The 17,071-nt window shown below is 35.2% G+C and overlaps 1 protein-coding gene across 8 annotated transcripts in view; it reads left to right on the top strand.

Annotated features, from left to right (window-relative positions):
- The window catches only part of BIRC6 (baculoviral IAP repeat containing 6), a 170,579-nt gene that overhangs the window by 99,368 nt on the left and 54,140 nt on the right, over window positions 1-17,071 (top strand). For 7 of the 8 annotated variants that reach the window (XM_056486486.1, XM_056486491.1, XM_056486490.1 and 4 more), the window contains 6 exons: window positions 3,058-3,189; window positions 5,473-5,640; window positions 6,977-7,150; window positions 10,548-10,744; window positions 12,846-13,146; window positions 15,669-15,886. In XM_056486486.1, the coding sequence (XP_056342461.1) occupies window positions 3,058-3,189; window positions 5,473-5,640; window positions 6,977-7,150; window positions 10,548-10,744; window positions 12,846-13,146; window positions 15,669-15,886 (1,190 nt within the window). The remainder of the gene's footprint in view (window positions 1-3,057; window positions 3,190-5,472; window positions 5,641-6,976; window positions 7,151-10,547; window positions 10,745-12,845; window positions 13,147-15,668; window positions 15,887-17,071) is intronic. The other variant, XM_056486494.1, reaches the window with a different exon arrangement.

Here is a 17,071-nt window from a genome sequence, read left to right as displayed (position 1 = left end):
ATGTAAATATTTGCATTTGCTTACTAAATGGAAAATGAAAAGTATCATTTACTTCTAGATATTAATTTTAAAATTATGCATAGTGAGAGAATAATGTTAAGGCATTAATTTATTTTTTTGTTTTTTAAACTTCAGTCCTCTCAGTTATACTACTTGAATATACACTGAGAGATGAACGTCTCTGTGGGGAACTCTGTTGTTCAGGCTTTCACAGACCATAATATGGATTTTGACACCTAAATGATAGACATCTTAATCTTAAAATTAATCCCAACTTTAAATTTAGTGTTTATTTAATACTTCAGGAAACAGAACTATGTGTTAAAGATTAGGGTTAATGATTTTTTTAAATTTACTTAAAGAGTAGAATTCCTGCTGAAGATGTCATGTCCGTGCCAGAACTCTCTAAGTAAAACCAAACAAGATGCAAGTAAATTCTTCTCTAGTAATAAATAAAGCAAAAATCATTTGGACACGTTAAATGAAAAATCAGTTTTATACTTGTCTTGTGTTTTAAAAAATAAGCAAATCCAGGACTTCCTTTTTATTCTTAAAATGTGGTTCTCAATAATACCAAAGAAAAGTCAAAGATCATTAGAGCAATTATGTTTTTGCCACATGGGAGATGTGCACTGAAGGGTGTGCACTTAGTTGCCCATTCATCTGACTAGGTATGTATGCTCCTATATGTAGGTTTACTCGAATGTGGACTTTTTTGCAACTCTGTAGATCAACTATTAATTTATGATACAGGTCTTCATTGAATGAAAAGCAAATATTTTTTATATCTATGGAAAATGTTTACATTGAAATTGCTAACAAATTTGTTGGTGTAATAAATGTTAGCTAACAAGCCGATGGGGTCCTAAAATGTTATTTGGCCAAATACTAAGTAGGACAAGATGTGTTTTAGGATTTTAATAGAAAAATATCCATTCTTAGCTAAATGCTTGTGTCTTATTTATGGAGGAATAGTTTATTATTTCTCATAGAATTCTGTATATATTTACTGTCCAGAGAGTCATGTGTGAAATGTGACTAGTGTTTTTCTGGCTACAAACTGCACAAGGATCTCATTACTGTAATGGGTAGGATGGTCACTTTATATGAGGTAGAGATCAGTTGTTGAGCAGTGACATAAACTGTACTGAGTAGCTGCCTTAGTGGTATATTGTTGTCAGCTTGATAGCCAGTGCTAGTGAGGACTGAGGAGGATGATGTGGTAAACTGTAATGTGTGTAATTGAAAATGGTCAAGTGCTGACTTTGAAGGGCACCATAACTTTAGGGTTTGATACAGGATTGTTATGCCTTGGCTTTGTGGTTCTTGTATGGCATTCCATAAAGTCCCTGGTTAGGACAGAATAAAGAAGGCTTGAATATAAGAGGAGGAAGCTGTGTGTTTGGGGTGAGAGACAGAAGGGTGGACTGGGGTAGAAAAGAAAGAAAAGACTGTCACTACTACAGCAATAGGAAGATCCTGTGTCAGAATCTGTCCCTTGGGTTAACTTCTTTTCTTTTTTTCATTACTACTGTTAATTTCTCAAATTAACTATTTCATACTTTCTGCATAAATAAATCACAAGAACCATATTAATTTCATAGTTTTTTCCCCAGCTTTTAAAAAAATAGGGGGAGAAAGATGTCCTAAAATCATTGATAGATCTGCTGCTTGCGTCACTTCACCGTAGGAAGAAAATGTGTAGTACACAGCACATAGGATTACCTGGATGAGTACCAGTTGTTTTGTATTTCATGCACCTTAGTCTTGAGTTACTGCTTGAGTCAGAAAAACTGAACAACAAATCTGGGTATCACCTCAGTAGTTAAAATTGCTTAACCTTCTGTAATAATTTTATTAATGACCTTTAAATTCCCCAGCAGTAAGTGGGCATTGAGTCCATGGGATAAAACTAGAGCAACTCTGAAATGTAATAATAGTAATAATAACAATAATGATGAATTTTTTTTAAAAAGCCAAACACATACATAGTCTCATAGATAGATACATTTGTGTGTATGTCTATACAGGTCTATACATAGAGCAAGTGTACGTGTGTGAATGTTGAATCCTAAGTGGCAGTAGTTTCACATTCTATCTTTTTGTAATCTTATCTGCTGTCTGAGACACAACTAGTGTCTTCAGGCACAAAACATAACATATTTCTAAGCTACATCCCTTTCAGCACCTCACCCACTGGTGACACTCAGTTAAAGGTAGCTGGATGGTACTTCTAGGTCTTGAGTCTGGTGGTACCTTAAAGATGCTGTGGAAACAAGTTGCTACTCAGAAGCATTTAGAGAATTACTTGGCTGTTTTTGTGCCAGTGTTGTACCATACAGGGTATGAAATTGTCCATTGTCACCAGTCATCAATGATTTAGTAAATTAGATGAGATTTAATAACTTATTGATAGTTATGATCTACACTAATAATTGAACCTAAATGGTTGAACTGCAGTAATCTAATGTTCTCTTAAGCAAACAGCTCAAGATTTGATTGTGTAATGTATTTTATGTATTCTTCAAAGGAAGAGAATTTACCAGTTCTGTAATTGGATCAGTATGTAACGAGAGATACCCAGACCCAAATACAAGAGCCTAGTTAAATAAGTCTGCAGCTGTCTTTAAAAAAAAACAAACGTTTTGGATCCTTTTTGCTGTTGCTGTATTGTCAAGATTTTTGGTGGGTTTTTTGGTTCATTTGGTTTGGGTTTGGATAGGGATTTTTTGCTTGATCTCATTTTTGATTGGTTGCCTGATTTAGTGGGTTTTTTAATGTGAAAACACTTGACTCATCAAGGAATGGTTTTACACTGTAACAGATTTAAATTGTCAGAGAACAGAGTCTGGGGGGAAGAACAGGACAGAATTACTGTAATACCTTAATTCATAGGTATTGACATAGGTATTGCTGCCTGTATTGGAACTCTTGAGATGCTACTGTAGTGGAGAATAGCCTTACTAACAGCTTAGAAACTAATAAAATCAACTTAGTATCTTGACGTGCTTTTCTTTCCTCTCTTTCTTTGTCCTTGTCCCCTCCATCCCCATATAGATACACCCAGTATTACAGCTAAGCTAATTAATGAACAGAAGGAAGATAAAGAAAAAAAGAACTATGAAGAGAAAGAAAAAGTTAAAGCAGAAAATGGATTTCAGGACAATTACAGTGTTGTTGTTGCTTCTGGTATGTCTTTTTCTTCTATCTTTTAAAAATGGCTATTTTTGTTGTTAAAAGTATGTGGGGAAGAAAATATCTACCAATAATTAATTTTATTACCAGTGATGGTTAGAAAGATTGTAGTACCATGTACTGTAATTGTAATGTAACTGACTGTTAGGCAACCAAGATTAATTCCTGGTGAAATAGCTGCCTCTAATAGATTATACTTTGACAAAATTGTCAAATATATGTACACTAAATATACATGTCTGTGATACCCATCTTCGTGGATGCTCTTTCTAGAGTATTTTACAGCATTTTTGAAAGACACTCCTGGGGCTTGGAGGGTATTATTGCTTCTACCTTTTTGCAGTAGCTGGTGCAACAGAGTTTAATCACCTCTCTTCCCAAAATATGCTTTGGAAATAAAAGGTATCCACATACTTTGTATAACAACTAATGGTACTCTGCTAAAAACTGTCAGATGGAGATATTGGAATAAAACCATATTATTCCACTTGGAAACAACTAATACTGGAGTTTCTTTCAAAGCATTCAGTTTATAAAACTAATGAGGTGAACCTTCAGAAGTCTTTCATGTAAGCCCTTTTCCTGCAGACCTATTGTTGGAGGATATAGATTGAACATAATTTTGCAGTGGTACACAAATGTTACAGTTCAGATGATGGCTGTAGAAGTAGTTAGTCTTTCAGTTTGAAGTTGATTAATGAACTTCAAACTACTCCCTTCCTATCTAGCATTCTGCCATTATTGAGGTACCTTGAGTTCATTCACACTTCATAAAGCATAAAGCAGAGATGCTGATTTCCTTTGACTTTTGGCACCAATATTTCTGAAGCTTTTTATTTCAGGTTTTAGATATAGATATAACTCTTAAAGCAAATGTTGAATAGGGCAGCAGTTTCACTGAACTTGGTATACATTTAGAACAACATAGCTATGCTAATTGCAGCATCTTTTTCTGACAAGATATTTACTGTAGGTGCCACTTGAACAAGTTAAGCATGTTTTAGTAGTATCTGAAATACTAGTAGGCACAAGCAAAGTGTTAAAACACGAATCAAAATAATCATAGAAACAGAAATACTATGCCAAGCTTGAAGATAGGGCATAGCATAGTCAGCCATATCATTCCAATTGCATCACTCATCCTACTGCCTAATATAACCCATTCTCTATTGAAAATAAGCAGATTTTAGTTTTTTCTGATGTTGTTTCCAATTTTCTTCAATTTAGTAAGAGTTTAAATGTAAACATTCTCATTTGTTTTTACTACCTATTTGTCAAATATTTTCTTCTTTTGTCATTAATTTTTCATATATTTTGATACTTTTTTAGCATCCTCAGAGTCTCAAGAAGTAAAAAGTATTTAACTTTTTACCTATGGGTAAAATTAATAGAGGGAGAAGATGGTATTTGCAGCTTGATCTTCCTGAGGCAAGCTAGTTTAGAGTACTGAGATTATGGGACAATGTGTTGTGTGTTAGAGCTGCTTCTAATGACCAGCTGAAACCAGAGTGTGTTGCAGCATTTGAAGTGTGGATGTTAGTTTTGTGCCAGCTCTTGGACAATAAGTTAGTAATTGTCTTTGTGTCTTGACCTGCTGGCTTTTTACCTTGGTCTGTCACCTGCACAGAAGGGTATATGATTGCAGTATAATTTTGCTGTACCTTATGTCACCTTAAGCTGTCCTAAGATAAAGCAGTCTTCCTGTGTAATAACAGTAGGATTTTATGTTGCTATTCTGCCTCCTAACTTTCATGCAGTGCTGACTGCAAATGTTTTGGGGCCAGGGAACTTGAAAAGCACGTGTAAAGACACCTTTTGTCACATGTGGTACTGTCAGTACTGCAGCTAAAGTCACCTTTATAGGCCAGACAAGTGGTTATTATCTATAATCTGTGCTGAAATGTCTGTCAATTTGGAAAATTTAGCCTTTCTTGCTTTCAGGTAAAAAGACAGCCTAAAATGTTTTGCTGTTGGGCCCATTGTGTTCTTGAACAAGAGCAGAATCTGAATAGCTTTTTTTTTTTTTTTTTATGTATGGTATCATCTAGTTATGGTTTGGTTTATGTTTGGGCCTTAGGAAAATGCATGGCCTTTTAACTAAAAATACTGGGATTATATCCAGATATGTTTTATACATAAATGTTATTCTAGTATTAATTATCCAGTGAGGTAATGTTCTTACATTTTCTATCATTGAAGATTTTGAGTATGTTGTATCTTGGCTAACTGAGGGTATTAAATATTAGAAGAACTTGAAATTTTTTACTTCTGTGGTAGGTTTAAAATCTCAGTCAAAGAGAGCTGTTTCATCCACCCCTCCCCGCCCACCATCAAGGCGAGGAAGAGTGATGGCAGATAAAGTTGGTGCTTCTTCTTCAGGAGGAGAATCTTCCAGCAAGACCATTAGTGTTCCAGTCTTTCATCTATACCATAAACTACTACCAGGTAACTTTAATAATGCATTTTAAACATCAAAATTATGGTCTTTTCAGTAGCTGATATGTGATCAGGAAGTTGTTACAATGGTAATGGGCATTAGCATCTTGGAAGTGTGGAGCCCTTCTGGGCTGGTAAACAGCTTTCATCTGGAAAGTGTTGTAACATAGCAGCTGCAGCATTGTGGCATCATAGCAGCTGAAAAAGGTAGCAGTTATGTTAGTCTTCCTTGAAGTTTAGTGCCTTGTTCTAAAAAAACTCTCTAAACACTTCCACTCTCACTCACAAATGAAAGCAGGAATACGAAGAACATATTTGCAATCAAAGAAGTGGCCTGTTTTCAGTATGTAGCTGGTAAAGCTGTCTCATGATGGTCATGTAAACAGTTCTGTATTTGTGATCTAGTCACGTCTTGTACAGCAGACAGTTACTACAAAATAAGAAGCCATGTGAAGAAAATCAGTGATGGAAAAAAAGGGCAGAAAGCTTAGTCACTTGCACAATGGCAAGGCATTTTTAATTTTTGGTTTTCTTAAGACACCATCTTCAATTGAAGAAACAGGTTGTTACTAAGGACCTCTTAGATGTTTTACTTGATTAAATGCAGTCAAGATGAAATGGACATGCTATTATATCCAACTCTAAAATATTTCGTGTGTAGATCTACTTGTTATCAGACAAAATTTTTCTGCCTTGAGATTAGCTTGTAATTTCAGGAAAGAACATATTTGCAGTCAAGAAAGTGGCCAAAATCTGAATTAGAGTAATCAGTTTGGACTGTATTTCATGTGTTTTTCAAGTCTATATTGCTGTGGAGGAAATGGCAATGCATTTTTTTTTTTTTTTTTTTTTTTTTTTTCCTGCTAGGTTCTGCTATCCTGACACAGGAGTAGTGAGCTAGGTGTGACATTAGCAGGCCTGAAAAAGAATTGCCAGTTTCTTTGTTTTTCATTTTTTTCAATACCACCCATTTTACCTTCTGGTCACACACACCTCAATGCCCCCACATCTCAAGGGTGATGCAAAGATGGTGTTTAATAGAAGGGGACAGCCAGTACCCACTTAAAATGCACATCAAATTACAGCCTTAGCCATTTGTTAAATGTGCCAAGCGCTTGTGCTCTCAGCACAGAGCTGTCTTAGGGAATGTTTGATGATTTGTTCCAATCTGATGGGGCCTCTTTTCCCAAGAGAACAAATGGTAAAATTAAGGCCTTAATTTGGAGCCAGATGATATTTAGTCTACTTGGCATCTGTGATGCAAGTAATGAATAGCACCTGGATATGTATGTTAAAATAACCCAATCAGAATTTTCCTCTCTGACTTGATGCCATTCTTGTCTAGGTCAACCATTACCAGCTGAAATGACACTTGCCCAGCTTCTGACTCTGCTGTATGACCGCAAACTCCCTCAAGGATACCGATCAATAGATTTGACAGTTAAACTTGGCTCCAAAGTCATCTCAGACCCAAGCTTATCAAAAACAGACTCATTTAAACGTCTTCACACAGAAAAAGGTGAGTGTTCTTTCTTTTTTGATATACTGCTTTTAAATATGTTTTTATTTTGGGCAAAAATTGTTTTGATTTTCTTGATGAGAAACAGCAGTTTTCTGTATTTTCTTGGATGATTTTCCTGAGCTATTCTGTTCTAGACTGAAGAGCTGAAGTTTGTGATAAAGTGCAAATTCATTGCCTGCCTAAATTGTATTTATAAGATGCTAAATGGTTGTTCTGGTTTCACATTTTTCATTTTAATATTCTATTTGATACAATTATAATTGTATAGATACAGTGTATTTTATTTCTTGATGTGTGTATCAGTTCTCTCTAGTAAGTATGCTGGTAACAAGTGCATATTAAATAACACAGGAGCTGTTTGAAACCATATGAGTTAGAGAAGCCTGTGTAAATTTTTATTGCAGTGTCTTAGCTAGCAAATGCTGATTAGAAAATGGGGATTTCTCTCAAGCCCTCTAAGCAGGTTTTATAACTCCAGCTTTTAAAAATATTTAACATTTTCTAATATGATATATTTCTTGGTAATACTTTAGCCAGTTTCTTGCTATCTATTTGCTGGGGAAGGGGAAAGGAGGAGATCTATCTCAGGAATTTGTTCTGAATTATGTCTATATCATTCCTTTAGGCAAGACTTAGAGAAATGGGACTTGGAAATTAAACTAATTGTGATTTGCTGATCCCAAAATTAACTATTCAGTTGTTTTAAGATAGGGGCTTCTTTTCATAACTATTCACTTGATAGTCTGTTTCTAGAAAAGATAAGAAACGGAAGTGTTGGGAAAAAAATGGAATTCTCTTGATATGTGGTCTGAAATAAGCTTTTCATGCAGACTCTATGCAGTGTTAGGATATACATATCTCTCATACTACTGAGAGACGTACCTTTTTCAAATGTTTGTTTAGTTATGCTCTTTATTTAGGTTCCAAACATAGATTAAATATTTTACTATTTGAATAAAACTCAAATTGTTAGAGAAGGTTCAATTTAGTAGTGAAGTTGCATGTGAAGACAAAAAGGTTCTCTGAACTTTTATTAAGTTACTGGACTTTTTTTTTTTTTAAAACTTCAGGCAAGTATTTTTGAAAATTTGAGTTTGTCATTACAAATCAATTGATCTGTGGTGCTATACAGCAAAATATTAGTTACATTCACACTCATCACTCAGTAATAATGAAGGTTACAGCTATTGCTTTTTCATGTCTAATTTCTAATGTCTAGAGAAATCATTCTTACATATCAATGCTACTTTACTTGCTACCTAAAGTAGACCACAGCTTTTTTGACACCATCCATGCTGGATAGATTTTATAGCTTCACATGGTGTCTCTAGTGTTACATTTGTTACTACCTGAGGAAAAGTGCCGTTTATTAACATCTTTTTTGTGTGCTTCAGTGCCTTTTTTGAGGTTAACAGTTTTTCATATCTGAAGTGTATGACTTCACTGAAAGCTTGGAAAATACTCATGGAGGTGAAATGGATGGAGGTTTGAATTGGATTATAAGATTAACTAAAACAAGGGCTTGAGAAGCATATTTAAGTGTGACTCCTTGAGTGAACACTGAAGATGATACTGTATTTGCACTCACAGTGAAAGGCTCTGCCTGTAGCCTTACTCCCTGAGAACTTACTTTTCAAGTGGCTTTTGCAGAGAAGCAGCTTTCTGTGCATTGTTAGTATCTCTGTGTTTTCTATTTTCTTGTTTTCTTCCTTTGGGAAGGCTTTTTACACTGCAAAACAGAGGGGTGAATTTTTTTGTCAAAATCTTCATTTTAAAACTATTGTTATGAAGGATATCTAACATTTCCTGTGGTCCAATCTATTCATGCCATTTCAAGCAATTGATTTGGAAATCATGTTCAGCCTAGTGAGGTGAAATCTTCCATATGTCTGGTGGAAGGCAGTTCCTTGCTGATACCAGCAAGTTTGTGACACCCTCACCCACTGTCTGGGGAAAAGGAGCACTTCCACAGAGATTTCTGCCTGTGTCCTTTGGAACAGTAGACATCAAAGCTGTATGTACTGAAAGTGTTAGGTTTGGACATTTTCTTACAAGGATTATCCTGCTTTGCTAGTATCTGTGACTTTTTCTTAGTCTGTCTGTGAAACACTTCTACAGACAGACTTCTCATTGTCTGTGTTTGAAGTAGGATGTAGGATGAAGTAGGATGAATTGATATACAAATTCCTGCATGTCCCTGATTTAAGCTTATTAAATCTTACACTTTGATCATCTTATTCCAAAGCAGTGTGATCCTCCCATAGCATATCAGTGATGTCCTGTAACACAGTGCTTCTTGCATGTTTAAAAGTTGAGAATTAGAATGGGGAAAGACCTGCTGTTTCCTATTCCATTTCAAATTAAAGAAACAGTTTTAAAAGACAAAGTATCTGTTAAAAGATACAGTGTCTGCTGTTTAAATTTTTTTCATAAGAAATTTGTTTTGATAGCTGCACAAGTTATTCTTTAATGTGCTTCTGTGTTTCTGCAAGTATATAATAAATAATAGCATATGTGCTATATATTTGGAGTATAACTGAGGATTATCAGGAGTGTCAGACTGCTGACAGTGAAGAGATACTAAGACCACTTGATCTCTCCTGCCTTTTGATGTAGCTGTACTGTGAAGACTTGGAGGACCCCTGCATTACATTGCTTAAAAATATGATATGCAAAACAGATTTTTAGACTAAATATACAGAATATTCACTGAAGTTTGCCTGTGGCAATTAGCAAAGAGGGTTGATTTTTGGCAATAAGGAATTGTGGTAGAGTTCTGTATATTCTGTATATACTGGTGCGCATAAGTGGATAGAATGTTCATGTTTTTGTCTGTTGTACAAGATATTAGGGTGCTTAGTCATAAACTGAGAGGATGGAAGCAAGTAGAAAGTTATAAATCCAGATCAAGATTTTTATTCATGAAGAAGAATAGAATTAAATTTCGTGGCTTTCGCAGAGGGTCATTTTGAGAAGCAAAACTAATTTAAGGTTAAGATGATCTTTCCATTCTTCAGCTATAAACTCTTTATTGGAGAACAAAAATTTACCTACATTTACCTTCTAGATGAAAGAGTGTTAAAAAGTGTCATAACTTCAAAATTAGCAAAGTCTTGAAGGCATAGATCAAATTCTAATAAAACATGTAATTCTAATAATTAACGTGTAGCCCTGTAGAAATAATGCTGAGTTTGACATGGATCTGCTGTCACTGGCAAAAGGTACTTCTAACACATTTATTTTCTTTTGATATTCTTGTATTCATTTCAGGTTTTTGGCTCAGTCTTTGCTTGAGAAGGAGCCTTCTTTTGAAATCCACTATTAAACAAGGACAGAGAAATAAACACAGTATTGATGATATGTATTAATTTATTTTATGTTTGGGTTTTTGTAGAGCATGCAGATTTACTGGGGCCTTGCCCTGAAGATGAAGCCATCAGTCCTGGGGATGAGTGTATGGATGCAGTTCTAGATGAATCACTTCTTGAAACCTGTCCCATTCAGTCTCCACTGCAAGTTTTTGCAGCCATGGGTGGATTGGCTCTTATTGCAGAGAGACTCCCTATGCTTTATCCTGACGTAATTCAACAAGTGAGTAGAAAAAAAAAATGTCAGAAACCTTGCTGAGAGTATTTTGTTTGGTTAAGGACAACATTTTCCGTATCTTTCTCTATGATTCAGTTTAAATTCTCAGTTATATGAGGAAGTTACTTTAAAATAGGCAAGTGCATAATGCCACAGCCCTGTCCAGCTGTCCATGTGCTTTCCTGTCCATGTCACAGACTGCCTGAGTAGCCATTCCCTTGTGGGACCAAGGCAAGCTGCTTCTGTTAACTTAAAGTATCTTGAGGGTGCAGTAAAATAAAGTTACTGATGTACTATAAAGGAATACTTTCTCATCATTTAATTGTTGATGAAGGTGTACCCTCATAGATACTTTTATGGTTAAGTGAAGTTCAGTTCTCAAAGCAGATGGTATAATTTTATTATTATGAATAACAGTATAATCTTAATTATATTTATATTAAGAAATAATAGATATTATTTGTATACTTTTATATATATAGAATTCCTCTGGATGCACTGATAGGCATTTCAAAAGTGTCAATAGTGGCATTAGTGTGGAATTACTCCTTTGGCTGCTGTTCTAAGTACACACTGCTAAAAAGGGAAAAAGTAACCTGTGAGTTATTAAGATTCTATTTGACCATATTTTTGAAGTTTTTGGCTGATATTCCTAACAGGAAAGAATATTTATTCCCTTTGAAACTGAACTAATCATGAATTAAGGGTGCTATTCAGTACCTTGACTACAAAATTATGGCAATCATAGGAACGCTGTAGTGAGACTGGATAATTAATATGCATCCTTTGTAAATAGTTCTACAAAGACCTTTAAGGTCTAGTACCAATGCAGTTCAAAAATTACTAGTTAAGGAAATGTATTTACATTAAAAAGTTACTGTATTATGAATTCCAAGAGGGATAATGGGTACTCTGTATTGAAGAATAATGATATGGAATTCTGCAGGACATGGAAGGTAATTTATGACCATGAGAAATTTCATTCCGTTTTTTTTTTTTCATTCTTTTTCTATAGTCCTGGGAACTTACTGTCTTTTCATAATTTCTTAGCTTGAGATATATATTTAGATTAAAATACTGAACAAGAATTCTGTGTACCCTAAAAAAAATTAAATCCATAATACCAAATAGACTATTCACAGTGAAGACTAATGATTTCTACAGACTCTTATTTTTTAAATTTTATATTTCTCCAAGTCACTGGTACAACTGATTCTCCTAATGTGAAGATAATTGGAATAAATGCAGTAAAACATGGCTTTGACTTTAAATTAGGAATTCAGTATTCTGGATAATTTCTGTAAAGTATTTTCATATTAATCTTTCCTAGTTTAGATCATTTGAGTGATTACTACTAAAATTCCGAATATGATCAAATCAGTTTATCTGAATGCATGGAAACCTGAAATCTCGGTGACATTTAATTATAAGAAGAACTTCGGTGTCATAATTTCATTTAAATTGTTTGATTATATCTTGGGGCACTGTACAGCTACTACCCCCTTAAACTCTGATTTCCATCATAATGCTTGGCTGCACAGCTCTCTGGTCATAAAACAGACTGTTCTGTTAGACTATAATAGTAATAAAGCCTGCCAAATCAATCAAAAGCTCAAAAGGATCATGAGTTGCTACAAAACCGCAAAGATACCTGAAGTTACTCTTCGTTTTTAAAGGCATTATGATTAGTTTTTCTTATTTTTGCAATATGTAATAAAAAATTAAATACTTACGTTCGCAGTGTTTAATGTTAAAAATAAAAGGGCCATTTCTTATTTAACAGTATGGTACATAAATTAATCTTCGTATTTACTTCAGAGTAATTTGTCTTTTATGCCTCTGTTTAAGCAACACACTTTAACTGAGGATTTTAGGTTGCTTGCTTGTGTAAGCACAATGTTTTAGCACTGTATTGAAAATGCAACATATATGCCTTTTTCAGCCATTTAGCATGGTCCCTGTATCTGCAAATGGTAGAGTATTTAATGTGATTTCTTTATTATGTCCTACACTACTTGCATGTCTTTTAGATCCTTACTATAATAGAATTTTTGTTTAAGGTGTTTAACTGAATGACTGCCAGATTTCTTTGTTTCTGTTGGTTAAGGTGAGCACTCCAGTGGTTACGTCAGCCACACAGGAAAAACAGAAGGACAGCGATCAGTTTGAATGGGTTACCATTGAACAATCAGGGGAATTGGTGTACGAAGCACCAGAAACAATTGCTGCAGAACCTCCACCTATCAAGTCAACAGTCCAGACTATGTCTCCCATACCTGCACATTCTTTGGCTGCCTTTGGTTTATTTCTCCGTCTCCCGGGCTATGCTGAGGTGCTGCTAAAAGAACGGAAACATGCTCAGTGTCTGTTGAGATTGGTGTTGGGAGTTACAGATGATGGTGAAGGAAGTATGTGCTGTAATTATTACCTTTCTTTGTAGACCACAGCTAGATAATTTTACTTAAATTTATTTGCACTGTATTGCTTTTATCAGGAAGTTAGAATTGGTTTGTGCAGAAGCGCATTGCAGGGATCTTTGATAAACTTGTCTCTATTCAATTCTGTCTGGCAAAATTTTATCACAATCATCAATATTCAAGGTTTTGCATCTCATGTCGGAGTAATTGTAAAATAAGCACTGATGATACCTAACAATGACACTGTCAAGATGGCTGCATTCAGATAATGATCTGAGTAGCTGGAAATGCTACAGATGTAGCAGTGAACAGATGTAGAGTGAACCATTGGATAATATTGTTCTAGAGAAGGAGAGTAAGATCTAACGATTATGGTGCTTAAATTGCCTAAACAAAAGCTCTACCTTGTTGTGAGTTCAGAGGGAGAAATGGGATATTCTTCAAAGAGATAAGCCAGGAAAACATTTGTTGTCATTTGTTGTTTCCAAATGACCTGGAATTCTGCATATAGTTCTAATATTTGTGTTTCTTACTGTTTTGAAAAACCGGAAGAGTGTGTATGAAATATGTTTTCGTACATTTAAGGCATTTCCTTTCACTGGGTAGTCTGTAGTCGTGCACTTGAGCAGTGAAGGGTTTATAGCTGAACTTTGGTCTCAAGATCTTTTCCAACCTACATGATTCTGTGATTACGACTAGGCTGCAGTCATCAGAAGTTAGTCTTTATTTAGCACTCTGTAGAGTGGTGTGCAACATGCACCTCATAAGACCAGCTGGAAAACCAAGAATCTCATTTGCTTTCTGTTCTGCTTAGCTTTTTATTTTTCTCATATTTAGGTGCAGGACAGTGGACGAGAATAAATTGGGCAATAAAAATTCAATCTGGTTGCTTACACCCACCCAATTTGAGTGATAAATAACTGAAGAATAATATGCATTTTCTAGAGTAGTCCCAGTACTACTGCAGGCAATTTTTATGTCCTTTTTTCCCTTTTTTAAATAAAGAGACCTTCAGTATTTGGGTTGCTTTCTTTTTTGTGTGTATGTGCAGAGCCCCTAATGCTATTTGAATACCGTTCCAGAACATAATTTTCTTGATGCGTAGGGGCTGCTTTAATTTTCTGCCTGTATTTATTCATATGCAGTTTGTGCCCAATACCTCTTCTTTCTCTGATCCATTTGTTGACAGGAATTACATTCCCTCATAGCCTTTGTTTTAGCTGGACTAAATAGCCAGTTTCTCTTTTCCCTAAGTCTGAATTCAACTCTACAAAATGTAGGTTCAGTTGTACCCACATTAGTTTTCTGTATAAACTATTAATATCTTCCCTTTTTGTTTGAAATGCAGCTTTTCACACATTTAGTATCTCATTACTTTCTTGCATAATATGAAGAGCTGCAATTCTAAATCTTTGGCTTATAGATTAAAACATGGATTCAGTTGTCTGCAAAGACAAAATGTGCAAATGTTTAGATTTTCTCTTTTTTGAATTGGCTATGCCTGCAGTTACGGAATTGTATCAGATGGGCTTATTTTCTAGAAGTTTTTGATTTTATTTATGAAGATCTCAGTCAGAGGAGTTTTGATTCCTTCTTGTCTTTGCAAAAGAGTATGAAATATCTATGAATTAACACTTGTATGTATGTATGTGTGTAGACACATATATACACAAATATAGACATACTTGTTTAAATCTCTGGATGATGATATAGCTGGTAAACACTTAAGAATGATGGAGAAAATAAAATATTTAAAATAGGAAGCAAACTTCTGGACAGAGTTGGCTATTTTAAGGTATTTTCACTGTTTGATGCGTCTCCAGTTGTCAGTTTCTTCTCTTTTTGTATGCACTGGGGAAGGAATGTGAAATGTATTGTTAAATGCAGGAAAAGGATTGAGATAGCTTCCCATATCTGAGTGTGTTGCTTTAATAGGTCACTCCATTATTCGAAATGTGACTTTTAAAAGAAAATGTCTGCTTATAATGCATAGGGGTTAAAAATTTTAAGTAATTGTAGCACAAAATTCATGCAACTCATCTAATTAAAATTATGTTAGTATTTCACCATGTATTCAACTTCAACAGAAACTTGGCTTGTGTGACTGCATTAATTCACACTTTGTGCACAAGAATACAAGAAAGAATCTTACATGTGATAAACTACTGCTGCTTATCAGCTGAGCTGATATTAGCTGATCACATGCACTCTTTACCTTGCTGTATTTGGAATGATTAAAAATATATACGTATAAAAAAAATAATCCAAGCCAGGTTTCTGCCTGGAAATGGCAAATCAGATTTTTAAAATTTGGTTCTTTACCAAATCTATGAATAAAATTAACACTCTTTTTTCTACACTCTCTTCATAATGAAATTTTTCTTTGAAGAGAAACACAGTATTAGATAGCTTTGCTCTATGTGAGTGCTTAAGTCCTTAGTAGATTTCTGTTCATTGCAGAGATTAATAGGCTGTATTGAATGTGGGTTTGATGTTTTTCTTCTCCAACCTAGGTCATATCCTGCAGTCTCCTTCAGCCAACGTGCTCCCAACGCTGCCGTTCCACGTGTTGCGCAGCCTGTTCAGCACGACCCCGCTGACCACTGATGATGGGGTGCTGCTGCGGCGCATGGCGCTGGAGATCGGGGCCATCCATCTCATCCTGGCTTGTCTGTCTGCCCTGAGCCACCACGCACCCAGAGTGCCCAACTCCAGTCCCAGCCAGGCAGAGGTGAGCTTACCAGCACTGTGTGAACCACCCAGAGGTGCTAGGAGTTTTAATTTAAAAAAGTAAATCATCTCATTGCTTTCGTTGTAGCCTAGTTGTTACATATAATTGTGAAGTACTTGATTAGGTAATTGCCCCTGCATGTTGCAGATAAATATAGTAATCATGAAAGTAGAGAAAGAAGTCTTGTCTTGAGGCATTTAAGGTGTAATCAGTTTCTTTTGCAGGACCTTCTCTTTCAGGGCAGGAGAGGCATAATGCTCAATAAATGGTGGTTCTTTAACACCTATTAGATAGTATGACCTCATTACCTTATTTAACATTCATCATCTAAACTGGTAGCAAACTATTTCCTTTCAAATTCTTCACAAATATAGATGCATTGGGAAAAATTAATAAATTAATGCAGTGATTTTTGTTACAATCTTTGTACTGATATTTAAATGAGATCTAAAGGCAAAAATTTTCCATAATATTCAAAATCCCAAATTAATCTCTATAATTTGACTTTTTTCAAGGTATTTCTTTCCTGTGTTATACCACCCTCTATTTGGAATATATATATTCTAATTTTGTTTTTAGGACTGTAAGTTACCATTTCTGCAAATAATTCTGCAATTGTCTGTAAAAGTGTTTAAAAAGCCATTAATGACTTGCCCTCTTCAGCATTGTTTTCGTGGAGGCTTGCTTGAAACAGTTCCTGGTGGCTGAATATGGATTTGTACCTGCAAAATATAGGGCTGTCCATATTTTAGCAGCTCTGATACTGATGAAGGGTTGAGCAAGCAAGAGATGAAGCTGTGCCTGAGAATAATTCACTTTAATGGCTAATCAAATTCAAGGGGAAGCTGAGAGATTCTACTTCTAATGGGGTATCAGGCTGCTGACACATTAACACCTTAGCATTTTTGCATGTTTGGAGGGAAAGGGCAACCATTAATTCTTATTTCTGCTTCAGTGCTACCATGACCCCTTAAATAGCTTGCTTTCTCATAATTTATATCTATCAAGTGATAGATGGTTAACTTGAAACTAGAGATCCATCAGGCCTGCACTGAGGCTTGTATTTCTGGGGCCAGACTCTCCCTTAAGTGCTTTAATTCAGTGCTCATGACAGTCCTCTTGAGTGTTAAAGGGACAACATGTTCATGAGTGATGTAATGAGTAATGTCTACATGAAAATAACCA

This window comes from Oenanthe melanoleuca, chromosome 3 (genome assembly GCF_029582105.1).
Source record: "Oenanthe melanoleuca isolate GR-GAL-2019-014 chromosome 3, OMel1.0, whole genome shotgun sequence".
NCBI classification, from domain to species: Eukaryota; Metazoa; Chordata; class Aves; order Passeriformes; family Muscicapidae; genus Oenanthe; species Oenanthe melanoleuca.
Note: the sequence above shows the minus strand (reverse complement) of the source record. Positions and strands in the feature narration are given on the sequence as shown.